The 14030-nt window shown below is 38.4% G+C and overlaps 1 protein-coding gene and 1 pseudogene across 12 annotated transcripts in view; one reads left to right on the top strand and one right to left on the bottom strand.

The window, feature by feature from the left end:
* Positions 1-14030, top strand: part of RMDN1 (regulator of microtubule dynamics 1) — a 59356-nt gene that overhangs the window by 23022 nt on the left and 22304 nt on the right. For 5 of the 12 annotated variants that reach the window (XM_090283796.1, XM_090283802.1, XM_090283798.1 and 2 more), the window contains exons 4-8: positions 531-690; positions 5680-5769; positions 9144-9199; positions 10880-10967; positions 12158-12188. In XM_090283796.1, the coding sequence (XP_090139922.1) occupies positions 531-690; positions 5680-5769; positions 9144-9199; positions 10880-10967; positions 12158-12188 (425 nt within the window). The remainder of the gene's footprint in view (positions 1-530; positions 691-5679; positions 5770-9143; positions 9200-10879; positions 10968-12157; positions 12189-14030) is intronic. The other 7 variants (XM_090283799.1, XM_090283806.1, XM_090283804.1 and 4 more) reach the window with 3 other exon arrangements.
* On the bottom strand, positions 1863-3092 carry LOC150004626 (sphingomyelin phosphodiesterase pseudogene; annotated as a pseudogene).

Below are 14030 nucleotides of genomic sequence, written 5' to 3'. Positions count from 1 at the left end.
CTTCAAGGAGTCCAGTGTCATTATTTGAAATATGCCATGTCTTGTGGCATGGATTTGGTGATTAACATCATATGCAGTCATTCATTAACACATGCTTATCATTATATCTGTTGTGTGCCAGGTACTGTATTTGGAGCTAGGATACAACAGTTATGTGTTTTAGAATAGACCCTGCGTGTCAAGTTGATATGTTTGATGTGCTGTCTGAAGCCCAGTGCAGTGCAGTCAAGCCTCAAGTTGTATGTTGCATTTTGTAGTGCAAGTGTTCAGAAAATTCAAAGATATTTTCTAAGGAAGGTAGTATTTCAGTTATAGTATTAATATTTATGTGTAATACTAGATATTTTGTAGAATTTTTAAAAAAGCCGTATGAGAGAAAATAACAATTTAACATTATGAATAATGTAATTTGATACCGTGTTGCTTGCTATACCCTCATTGACCTGACCATATCTGTTTGTTAATGATGTGACCTTTGACAGTTTTTAAAACATGAGTTAAAATGGTGGTTTTATATTTACTTCAATTAGTGAAGATGCAGAGTTACTGTGGCGTTTGGCTCGGGCATCACGTGACATGGCTCAGCTTAATGGAACCTCAGAAGAGGAGAAAAAGGCCCTGGTATATGAAGCTCTAGAATATGCAAAAAGAGCACTAGAGAAAAATGAAGCAAGTTTTGCAGCTCATAAGGTGAGGTGCCTAAAGTAACTGGTTGCCACGTACTAAGGGATACACTGCTCTACACTTATCAATTATCCCTAATTTACATAGGAAAGAACATTCTCTATGCTAAAGTAAGGAAGAGATGTATTTTTATAATACTTTCTCAAAAAGAAATTTTTTCCTTTGCATTCTTGAATACCTACCTACCTTCATGAGTTTATTTGATAAATTACTTTTGTGAATGCTTATTTTCATGAATTACCTATATCTTTACTCCTAGTAATATAAACACTTGACAGATGTTTTCTCATTTTCCTTACATTCTGTTTGTGTTCTCTGAGACCAAGTGTAACTTTTCACATGTAACTCTGCTACTCTGGATTTCCTAACTGGGTTTTTCAATGGACATTGAGCAGAATATGGGGCATTATTGGTATTTTGGATTAGGACATCACTTTATCATGTTTGACTGTGCTCAGTAAAGCCCCAGGTCATTGTGACACATTTCCAAATGCTCCCTTTAGGGGCTAGTTCCCTGCCCCCATCACCCCCGTGTACATACAGGCATGCGTGCATGCACACACACATACAGGTTTTATATTAAGAATAAAACAGATACAAATCCTTTAAATTTGTTGAGACTTCTTTTGTCGCCCAGATTATGGTCCATCTTTGTAAATGTTCTTGGTACACATTCATTCAGCTGCTGTTGAGAGTCTTAGAAATGTCATTCAGTTCAAATTGTTGATAGTGGTGTTCCAGTCTTCTTTGTCCTTACTGATTTCTCTCTTATTTGTTCTACCAGTCATTGAGAGGTGGAGTGAAATCTCCAAGTATAATTGTAGATCTTGTCTGTTGCTCTTTTCAGTTTTATTAGTTTTTACAACATGTATGTTTGTTTGTTTATTTGGAGTTCAAGTCTCTTTGAACAGCCTGGCAGCTAGGCGCATTTCAGCAGCAGATAGTGCTCCTTGCTGGACAGCTCTATCTAGTCTGCCCAGGGCAGTGCCGGCAGAGACCCCTGCCCCAGGACAGCCTCGATCCAGCAGACAGGCATCGCCGCCAGCCCTCCTTCGTGTCTCGCTGACCCAGCTCCAGGAAAGAGTGTGCTGCTTCTCCCATGTACTTGGGACCCAGGACAGGCTCTTCACCGGTGTTCTGCCTGCAGCAGCCCTTGGGGTGTTCTGCTCGCTCCCTGAGACATGCACTCTCCCCTACGGGTGCTAGCAGGGTAGTGGGTGTGGCCGTGGCTGTGGCTGCAGGCTCCGGACATCAGGGGACATTAGAGGGGCTTGATCTGACAGCAGGCGGCGACACAGAGCAGGGCTGTTGGCACACTTGGAGAGCGGGGCGCACAGAGTAGTGAGGCAGCAGGGCATGCCACAGGGGTCGGAGGGTGGGTGGCCCTAATGGTAGAGAAACCAGGAGGTCTGGGATAGCTGCGTGTCTCCCTGCATGTGGTATGTCAGGTCGTACGAGGGGGCAGGCAGCACACTGGGCAGCTGGTAGATTTCTCAAGCCCTGTAGAAGAGATGCCAGTGCCAAGTGGCTCCCGGCTCATTCACCTGCGTCAGGTTCAGGATATAGGTCTTGTGATCCAGGAGCACTTGAGAGCTCTCTGGGTAGTTGCTATTTGGTAGACCTGGTAACTAGGATCAGGGCTGGTGTAAGTGCTGGTGCTGGGTGCCAGGAAGACTACAGATAGTGGCCAGCTCAGGGTTTCCTCATTATAGAAGACCTCTAACTCATCCACCTGTGTATGGCCAAAGAATTGACCAGCCAAGGTGTTCTTGTATCTGGCTACAATTTGGTACTAACTTCAGCTCCAGCTCTTTAGGCAGTGCCCTAGGGATTATTGCCCAATTATATGCACCTTGTCTTCTGATCTTCAGCAACCTGAAGTTCCCCCACCAGCCACTGGAGCTGTCCAGCAGGACCTGTGGAGTTGATTAAGAACCAGAAGTTCTCATGGGAATGAAAATTAATATGAGGGAGATGAGGTAGAGGCTGGAGCATGGGGACAGGGCATAGAACCCCCCGCCCCCTCAATTCTGAAACAAAATGAACATGGTGGGGTCAACACTCATTCATAATCTTGGTCCTGCTTGACCAGTCCTGTGCTAGACATCTGGGTGGAGAGCAAAGCATACAGAACACCATCTCTACCTTGAAGGAGCTCTCGTTTTAGCTAAAGACCAAACAGCAGGATGAGAGGGCCTGAGTGCTTGAGGAGAATGGTTCAGAGGACTGAGGGCTCTAGGAGTTCAGGGTAGAGAGAAAAGTGAGCTAGAATGGGAAGCACAGACTACTCGAAAAATGATGTGGGCCTGGGTAAGTTGTGTAAAAGTGGGATGCTATACCAGAGGGGAAGGTGTTCTAGAGAGGGCCAGCGTGAGCACCGCTGAGACTAGCATGGAGAGGGCGGGCATGGTGCCACAACATGCACTTTTAGAGTGCTGTTAGTAGGGATGTAAACTAGGGTTACTGCATTTTCACGATGCTTTGAGCTCTTTGTCATTGAAAAATGACCATTTTTATCTCTAGAATTAGTCTTTGTTTTATTACCTGCTTTGTCTGATATTAACGTAGCTATTCTTGTTTTCTAATGTTAACATGTTATATGTCCTTTTCTGTTCTTTTAACATATACCTTTTGAAAGCAGGTAATAAGTCTTGCTTTTTTTTATGCTAACATTCTTTTAAAAAATTAATTTTTCAATTGCAGATGACATTTAACATATTAATTTCAGTTGTACAGCCTAGTGGTTAGACATTTATATACCTTACAAAGTGATCCTCTGATAAGCTTAGTACCCACCTGGCACTATACAAAATTACCACAGTATTATTGACTTTATTTCCTATGTTATACTTTACATCCCTGTGATTATTCTGTAACTACTAATTTGTACTTACTCCCTTCACTTTTTTCATGCAGTCCCCAAACCTCCTCCCATCTGGTGACCACCAGTTCTCTGCATTGATGAGTGTTTCTGTTTTATTTATTTTATTAAGATTTTGTTTATTTATTTTTAAGGGGAGGGGAGGGATGAAGAGAGGGAGAGAAACATTGTTGTGACTGAACCTGCAATTCAGGCATGTGTCCTGACTGGGAATCGAACTGGCCACCTTTCGCTTTGCAGGATAATGCCTAACCAACTGAGCCACACTAGTCAGGGCTGTTTTTGTTTTTTAGATTCCACATGTCAGTGAAATCACATGTCTTATGTCTTTCTCTCCCTGACTTATTTCACTTAGCATAATGTCATCTAGGTCCTTCCATGTTGTTACAAATGATAAGTTTCCGTTCTTTTTATGGCTACGTAATACTGCATTGTATTTATGTCCTACCTCTATCCATTTGTCTAGTGATGGACACTTAGGCTGCTTCCATATTTTTTTGATGCTGTTGTAATTGGTGTTATCTTAATTTCATTTTCAGATTGTTCATTGCTAGTGTTTAGGAATGCAACTGATCTTTGCATATTGATTTTATATCTTATAGCTTTGCTAAACTCATTTATTGTATAACCTTTAGAGTTTTCTATATAAGACCATGTCATCTTGAAGTAGAGATAGTTTTACTCTTTCCTTTCATTTCTTTATCTTACCCAACTTCCCTGGCTAGAGCTTCCAGCACAGAGTTGGAGTGTCAATTCTTGTCTTGTTCCTGATTGTAGGAGAAGCTATTAGGCTCACCTTGTCTTTCTGGTGTCACTGTCGCCTGGTGTGTGGTGTCTTGAGAATCTTTATTTCTTATATTTTGTCTGTTTTCTAGTGTTTTAGGCAAGATGGTAAGTATAGTATCTATTACTTCTTGGCTAGAATATCTACTTAAAAGTTTTCTTTAAAAATAATGTAAACTCAATATAGACAATAGGCATTTTTGAAATTGAAAAAAAGTACAAATACGGAAATAAAAACTACTCATGATCACACCTCCTACCGTAAACTCTTGCTGATCATTAACTAACAGTAAGTCATGAAATGCAAGCCTAATCAGGGGAGAATGTGTTTGCTTTGCATTTAGGTGTTAGTTAAGTACATACGAGAAAGTGATTTTATCCAGAGTCCTGACATATGGACAAAGCTCAGAACACAAGGTTTGAGACCCTGTGTGACCCAACCAGTCATCTGAATTAGGTGTCTGTCAATGGAGATTAAATGACTATAGAGGGATATGTGTATGTGTGAGAAATGATATTTTTTTATTTTTAATCAACATTAAAAGATACAAAGTATTTTGGTGGAGAATAGATCAAAACAGAAGTTGGAGTGTTAAAATCTTTCTGGTTAAAATAATTAAAATCCCACAGAAATAAGCTCAAACAAAAAAGGGCGGTGTTTATTCTGGAGACTTCCATATTTCACAGAACACAAAGGAAGGTGCATTTAGGCTTCAGGAAACACTGGCTTAAGTGCTCTGAGGCCACAGTCTCCTCTGCATCTTTTTCACTTTGACTTTCTCATCCTGAGTTCTGTGACTTTCCATAGGACCTGGGTTTATAGAGGTTAGGTATTTTGGATTCGGTTCTTGGGGAAGAAACTCAGATTGCTTCAATTTGAATCTGTTGTTCAAATATGGATGAGGGGACAAGGTCACAACTGACAGATGCAGCTGTTACAACTATAACAATGCAGATGTGGAAAAGACGTAGCTCCCAGAAAAATGGATGAGAAAATAAAATGAGTTATGGAATTGCAGATTTTTCGTAATTTATACTCAGACCATAGACATGAATCATTACTGTATTGTGTTGACTTTAAATTTTAGAGTCACTCCTTTCTGCTCTGTAATCTAGTTCTCTGTAAAGATGTACTATCCTTGGATTCCTAAGGGCCATGACATACACACACCCCTTTTTGTATAGTCTACTATATATAACACAGTTTTTATGGTCAATAATTTTTTTGTTGAATGAGAATGACTACTGAGGAATAAATATTCAGTTTTGCTTTGTATTGACTGGACTATTTAGTATTGTTATTTTTATACCTCTTTTCCTTCTATTTTTAGTGGTACGCAATCTGTATTAGTGATGTTGGAGATTACGAAGGCATCAAGGCTAAAATTTCAAATGCCTACGTTATCAAGGAGCATTTTGAGGTACTGCTGAATTGAAAAAGCCATTAGCTTTCTAAACTTATCCCTCACTGTTTAGCAAGCCACCTCAAACTTAAGTGGCCTCAACCAGTGGCAAGTTATTTCTCCCATTTCTGTGACTTGAAAGCACCAAGTGCTGCTTCTGTGTTTGGTGTAGCTCAACTGACTGAGAACTGCATTCACCTGGCCCCTTGGCTGGGACAGGTGTACAGGACGGCCTCTTGTCTCCAACAATATCTCTCCATTTGGCTATCTGGCCCATGCTTCTTTACTGCATGATTGCTGGCTTCCAAGAGTGAACATTCCAAGGTGAAGGTCCCAGTGTGCAAACTTGCATCACACCTGGTAATATCCTGTCGACCCAAATAAGTCATATGGTTGAGGCCAGAGTCTGTGGGGACTATGCAGCATCCCTTACTGGGAGGTCTGGTCTCTCCTGACAGTCTTAACAATTGCTACTCCACTCCCATAGTAAAAGTACTGTTCATACTGTGATCTCTGGGTGTGTGTTTTAGTATCTCCACTTAAAGTTCATTCATGTATTCATGGTAAGCTCTTCCTCAGTTGCCGGGAACTCCAGAAGTTTGTGTGTTCCATGGTGTACATGCATGCTACTCCACTGTCCTCCGAACAAAATTGCCACTGAAAAGCCAGTGTGTTTATTTCTGTTGTGATATTCTAGACCATCTCAAAACTACAAAGGAAAAGAAAGTGATGAAAACAATGTTAGGCTGTGTAACAGCTTTTCTGAATTTTATGGTGATAGTCTCAATTCCTGTTTTTTTTAATGACTAGTGAAAAAGAGCATTGAATGGGGAGTCAGGAGACCTAGCTTGTTATTCAGGCATCAGTCGTACATGCACATGTGTGTATAAGTTTCAATTTAATATGTATTTCATATTTTAAGACCTTTGAAATCAGACTACATTATATAGCCAGTGGTATCTTACAATTGCTTTTTCTTTCTTACTGATACATAAAATAATGATATGTCATAGATTTTATGGTTTCTTAGACTCAAATGAAGTACCATATTTTTCTCACTGGTATTAGATACATCTCGTAAATTACTCTCTGCCTTGGTATGTAGAAATATATGACATATAACTTCCAGTGTGAACAATGAAAAATTGAAGAAAATATATTAAGGTATACTTTAAAGAAACAATGAAGGCTATAGGTTATATTTTGAAAAAAGACAGTGTTTTGTATAAGCTTTCAAATGTATATGTGTTCAATATATTTATAAATGACAATTTTTAGTATTTATTGTTTATACTACTGTTTCGGATTCCATTGTATCTAAAGTCAGAAGGAATTACTGTCTTTGGGTTGTTTTTGAAGACACTGAAACCAAAAAGAGTTTGCTTAAGAGTAGCCCATCTCACCCACCCCATAAGGAAGTTGAATTCTAGTGCTCAGGGCACCATGTATGTGATGAAGTAACTTCCCTCTTTCTCATCTAGAGTGGCATGAGACCTGTACCTGTAGAATGCAGAAAATGATTATTTATATAATTTTCTGTAGGGCTAAATATTCTAGTGGAACTCCAATAGCAATAGGGAAAGAGAGCTTAGAGTAAAAGTTTTATACACTTCAAAATATATTTTGCTATAAATCATATCACAATATTTTTGGAAAAGTAAATTTTTGATCAGTGCTGATTCTTACCCATATTATTGAAGCAAGAGTTCTGCCAAGTCATACTTGTTAGCCTCACTTCTGTCACCTCTGCTACTGCCACTAACATTGATCAATGTTAGTAAGAAATCGGGTGCTTGGTACTGAGAAAAGTAAAAATAATGGTGATACAAGATATTACTGTGTTAAGCACCTCTTATTACTTGCTCATTTCATTTCCACCACAACCATTTTGGGAGGTGTGTTATTAATTTTCTAAAAGAGGAAACCTAGGCAGGAATATAGAAGCATGCTAAGGTCAAAAGTTAGAAGTTATGAGCTGTGATTCAAACCCAGGTAGTTTGGCTTCGCAGCCCACACTGGTAACTAATATGAGATATTTGGAAATGTGTGAGATACACATTTCTAACTGAAAGTGAAAATGTGGGTGTACAGAAAGGCATAAGCCAGGAAGTCCATTTTTAAAAAGGGGTTGTTTATATTTAATAGTATTACATTAATCTGTGAGATTTCCTTAGCAGTTTTCTTTTAGGGTCCCCCTGGGAAAGTATCGAGACTTGGAGCCCCACGCAGGCCAGGTGAAGGAAATGAAGCCTGTAAGACCTGATCAGAAAACCAGGAGAACTGGGGGTATATGTGCCTTGATGCTATAGCCAGTGGGCCCCAGTGGGATTCGGGCCATGAGAAAATGCTCTGTCCTTTGAAGCTTGCCCTGTTCTTTTACCTCGCTTAATCAAAGGTTAAGTACCGGCAGCAAAGGTTTTAATTTTAACTAAAAATGAATTCACCCTCCCTACTTTATGGCCATCTGAAGTCTTTGTGTACAACACACCCTGACCTGAGGGAGATCTCAATATTCCTACAGTTGTTATCCCTGAACAAGATCTGTTTTCTGTAATCAGCACTGGTTAACATTGATTGATGAGCTTTACATGCAGGCTATATGCCCTTAAGCTTACTACACTCAATAAAAGACCCTGGAGGAAGGCAATTGAGGCATCTGTCTCTCAGACATTTACCAGCCTTCTCTCCCCGAGCACAAGCTGCCTGTGAAGTCTTCATTTCATCTGCGACACCAGGGGATCTCTGTGTCAGGGGCCCCCAACAGTTTTCAATAAAATAATGTATAAAAGTAATTTCATTAAAGTTATGCTGTAGTTCATGCTTTACATTCACACAGGACTGTCACATAGTAAATAGAAATTAGGTACATTTTGTAACTTATTTTATCTTGTGCATAAACTTATTAATCCTGTGAGTAAATAGTATTTATTTTTCCTTGCTTAAGTGTAGATGGATAAGTTGGGCAAACTGCATACAGGAGACTTTCTAAAATTATGTACTTCGTTCTTCTGTTAGGGAAGAATGCTTTTTATTCACATAGGATATGGCAAAAAAGAACTTATTTTTTTTAATCTAGAAAAAAGAAACATGAGAGGTATGGATTACTGTTAAAATTAGCTTTACTTTACTATTTCATGTATTTCTCATCTTGAGAATCCCTATTATCAGTTTCTGAACTCTATAAAATATTGTAACCTTAACCCAATTCATTTAATCATGTATTGAAACAAATTTAACCAATTAAAGAATCAGGGAGGAAAATTGGTTTGGATTATCATGGAAATGCAGGGTTGCAAAAATTTTTTTTTCAAATCATGACTTCTTCATTATACATAGTGAAGTCTTTATTGCTGTTTCAAAAACAAGTGATTGGTTTTCTCATTTCTTCTTAGAAAGCAATTGAATTGAACCCTAAAGATGCTACCTCAATTCACCTGATGGGTGTTTGGTAAGAAAATTTCTTTGAATAAATATTTCAGTGGTATTTAGTATGACCTTATTTTGTAGTGTACAGAAAAGCGAGATGTAAAATATTTTTAAAATACTACTTGGTAGTCAGGAGTGCTTTAATCCATTAAATAGCAGTTCTGCATGTATTATTAAGAAATAATTTGGTTGATCATGTTAAACATTATTATTCAGATCATTTAGAAACATGTACAGTCATCCCCTCTTATCCACAGGACTTATGTCCAAGACCCACAGTGGTGCCTGAAACTGCAGATGGTACCCAACCCTGTATACTGTTTTTTCCTACACACACTTTTTTACTTCTCTTTGGAGTATTATCTGAATTGCCAGCATCACTCACTTGTGCTTTGGGTCTGTCATGAAGTAAAATCAGGGTGACCTGAACACAAAGACTGATACCTAAACAGTTGATCTGGTGACAGCTACTGAGTAACTAATGGGTGGGAGCGTCTACAGTGCAAGGATGCTGTACAAAGGGACAATTCACTTCCTGGGTAGGACTGTGTAGGTCACACGCAATTTCGTCAAACTACTTGGAAAGGCGTGCAATTTAAACCTATACATTGTTTATTTATGGAATTTTCTACTTAATAGTTTGGGACCGTGGTTGACTATGTAACTGAAGCTGCAGAAAGGAAACTGTGGATAGTGGAGGATGACTGTACTACGACTGAAAAGCCATTAGAACTTTGCAGTAGACTTTAAAATTCCCTTTGATGAGAACGACTATTCTTTACCAAGCAAAGTGAAATTGGTTCACTAACCACTGTGGAGGAGCGCAGGGGAGGGAGCCTCAGAGAGCCCTTGTGCCTTGCGTGCATTTGAGAACAAGTCATCTTACTCTGAATGTCATTGTGTTTTGTGTAACCTTGTCAAGCATGCTCTAGTTTGCTCACTTGTTGGTTGCAGAGTTTCTGAACACAGGCCTGGCACTGTCTTTGCGTGTAGTGTGCAGAGCTAAATATTTATTGTCTTCTAAGAGGTGACAGTGTAAACTATCCTGAATCAGACTCTTCTCAGGGAAATCTCTTCTAGGACAAAGGACATACGTACTAAACTAACCAAACACTTGCAGTCACTGAGTCAGATGCTAGTAAGTAAATATGAGTTCATACCTAGTGGAACATCCAACACTTTCTTCCTACTCATTTCAGAAAACTCAAGATCTTTGGATGTCAGCCATTTGCCTCATCCTTTTAAATAAATATATGCTCTTAAAACTGTAGGTTGCCATTGTTTTTTATGCATATCATGTTTAGTTTTGTCATTTTTCTTAATCCTTTATAACTTCTCTGAGTTACTTTTTCTTGTTTAAAAATTAGGGTCATGATCCTGTTTCATTAGTTGTAAGTATATGAGAGGCACTCACTGAACTCAGCACCTGGGACGTCATGAGCACTCTGGGCGAATGACCCACTTATTACTAATACTGTTGTGAACTGTTTATATTTGATCACAATACATCCTAATTGTTGGGTCAGTATAAATGTCAGTCTCTGCATAATTCAGTATGACTGTTAACCTACTAAGTATCATGTCCACTAGGAATTGTTCAAATAGACAACAGAAGATTCCTTGTGTATCTGTTAAGCTGTTTGATTCCAAGAGAAAAATAAGGTGCAATTTGATGTATGAATGTTACACTTTGCTTCTGTAGGTGTTACACATTTGCCGAAATGCCTTGGTATCAAAGAAGAATTGCAAATATGCTGTTTGCAGCCCCTCCCAGCTCCACTTATGAGGAGGTTTGTGACATCCTTGGCACAGTTAGTTACTGACCCCTGAGGTGTGGTGCATTCACGAGGACATCCCTTGAGACTGATGAGTGTGGCCGGCACAGGCTTCTCTGTGTCCGTGACTATGAGTGCCGTTTTTCTGGGTGGGGGCTCATAACTGGTATATTGTCAACTGAAGTAACCCACAGCTAACAGCTACCTTTTTGTATGAAATTTATACTATATAGAAATCATCAAATAGAACAGGAAATACAGCAACTGTTCCTCAGTATGTTTTAGGGACATGTTCTGCATAATAAGTCATTTACCTGCAAAATAAAAGCACGGCTTTGTATTGATAACTTTTTTTTTAAAGTTCTGTTGAAAGGCTCATATCCTGTCATTTTCTCAAGGACTTTTGCTTTTCCTGTTAAAAATAAAAATTGAAAGGGATTTCTGAGCAAACATTTTGGGTTTACTTGTCACAGAATTTTCAGGTCAAGGAAATAGGCAGTTGTGAGATAGCTTTCCCAATACTTGTGTCATAATAAGGAGGGTTTTCTGTCTTTCTTTTTTTTCTTTTTCCTCCGAGAAAACTATAGTGTGGAATTTGATGTAAAGTGTATTGAGGTGTATAATTATAACACAGCTGGGAAGTACTTTTTATTATTAAAAAGAGTGCATTCTAAGAAAAAAGTCAGCTCTTCTATATCAGTTATGGTTTTAATAAATCAGTTGTCAGAACAGTTTGAGTGAGTCAAAAAGAAAAGTAACGTTAGACTCAAAATAACATTTTACATAGGAATTTCAATAAAAAAGGACTTTTAAACACTGGTATTATAACCTTTGTATCACTGAGTAGATTCAGCTTTTGCTTTTATCTAGTTTTCACTGGTAGTCACTGTTAGGACTTAAAATGAGAAAGATCAAACTAGCCCAGCTGCACATGAGAATGTTCTTTCCTCTCTGCATGTGATGCTGCTTTGGGAGAAGTCATCACTAGAAGCGTCGGTTCCCTTGTACAATTGGTGCTCTGGGGACATAAGGGTTATGTTTAGTTTTGCTATGTTAACTCTCACTGTTGATGAACTGACCCTTATTTAAGTTGTTTTCACTTCCTGGCTTATATTTAATATAGAATAGATTTTGAGAAAAAAAATTTTAATATTGAGTCTCTTTTAATCCTTTTCATTATGTTTGCATTCTTTGTGTTTTTATAGGCCTTGGGCTACTTTCAAAGGGCAGAGCAAGGTAAAGTATTTCAGATATTAATTTTAAAGCAAAAATACTCTATTTATTCTGATACAACTTTGTACTAAGTGTTATCAAAGATTTTAAATATTTTTATTCAGTAAAGAACACTTAAGAAATAATCCCTACTGAGCTTAGAGCTGCCATTCTGGAATGGTCTTTCACTTGATGTAATTTAGAGGAGGATTCACAGGTTAATTATCTTACTCAAGATCACTCAGCTAATTAGAGGCATTTACATGGGAACTATGGTTTTAAACCAGGGCAGTTTTTATCCTGTTGCAGAAGAGTTTCATGTTACTCCTGCTTGGAAGAAATGGCAGCCTTCACACCGACACCAGCCCATCCTAAGTTTATACTTTTTAATTTTATCACAACTAGAAAAGGAACATAAGCATGCATTACCAAATACGCCAAAATTTTTGCAAATATATTTTTATAAAACTTAATCAGAAAACTTAAAGGCTGTGTTTATTAAATTTGAGAGCCTACTCATATGGATTTGTCCAAATGCTTTCATGATAGCGGAGTATGTTTTTTTTTTTAAGTTTATTGATTTCAGAGAGAGAGGGAGAGAATAAGAAACATCGATTTGTTGCTCTGCTTACTTAAACATTCAATGGTTGGTTCTTCTATGTTGCCCTGACCCAGGACCGAACCTGCAACCTTGGTATATTAGGACAGTGCTGTAACCAAGCTACCTGGCCAGGGCAGCAGAACATTAAAAAAAAAAAAACACAAAAAAAAAACCAACCCTTTTTCTGAAGAATTGTCTGAGTATTAACTATCTCTATAATACATTAATTCTGATTTATTCTGTTACTGCCTTCCATTGATATCTTCATGAGGGTAACTTTACATATCATGAATATAAATCTAGTAATGAAGTTTCCTAAAAAGGTGTTAGAGACTGAAGGTTTGTGAGTATTGAGGAAAACATGGTCTTTTTCTCCTGGAGTTAAAATAATTAACTGATTGTTCTCACATTTTACCTTAAAGGTCACTTGTGTGAGGTAGCCTTTCCTCATGGCCCATGTCTTGTTGAGCAGTCCCTTCTCTGCCCTAAGTACCTTTAACCTCTCCCATTGAGGTTCTTCTTACTCCACAGTGTGAATACTTGTCCACACGAATAAAGCTAAATGCAGGGAAGATGGGGCTTTTTTTTTTTTTGCTCACAGTTGCATTCTTGCTGTTTAGTCTGGTCCCGTGCAACTTTCTTGAATGAGAGAGAGATGAGTGAATGCACTTCACCCTAAGGAAACCTTAAGCACATCTATGTGGCAACTTGAAAATAAGTTCACATGAAGTAAAACAATTTTGGGTTAAGGAGCAAATGAAGTTAAACTGTATCCAAGAAGAAGTTATGATATAGAGGTCCCAAGGTTGATTGGAGGAAACTGTGTAAAGAATTAATGAAGTTTGTGAGACATACCATGCTTTCATTCATAGGCTTTGTGTTTATACTGTTCCCTCAGCTGACAGTGTTCTCCACTTACTTTTCTGTTTAAAACCCTTCTTGCCCTCCAGTTCAGCCCAGGTGTAACCTCTTCGAGAGTTTTTTTCTTTGGTTTTTCATTGCACTTTAAAACTTGTACATGTATTGAAGCATTCTTTTATTATATATATTTCATTGTGCTCATGTTTCTCTCCTTTTCATCATTATAAATTCGAAAAGAGCAGAGATTATTTCATCTGTGCATAAGGGCAGCCCCCATCCAGTGTGTGTAGGTACACTGTGCGTATTGTCATGATCTCTCATTCAGCAAATGTGTGCTGAGTGTGTGCTATGTTCTAGGCACTTAGGGTGCAACAGGGAACAAAAGACTCTTGGGGAGTCTGTCT

Source organism: Furipterus horrens, unplaced genomic scaffold (assembly GCF_987537825.1).
Source record: "Furipterus horrens unplaced genomic scaffold, mFurHor1.1.pri manual_scaffold_7, whole genome shotgun sequence".
NCBI lineage: Eukaryota > Metazoa > Chordata > Mammalia > Chiroptera > Furipteridae > Furipterus > Furipterus horrens.
This window is presented reverse-complemented; position numbering and strand designations above follow the sequence as displayed.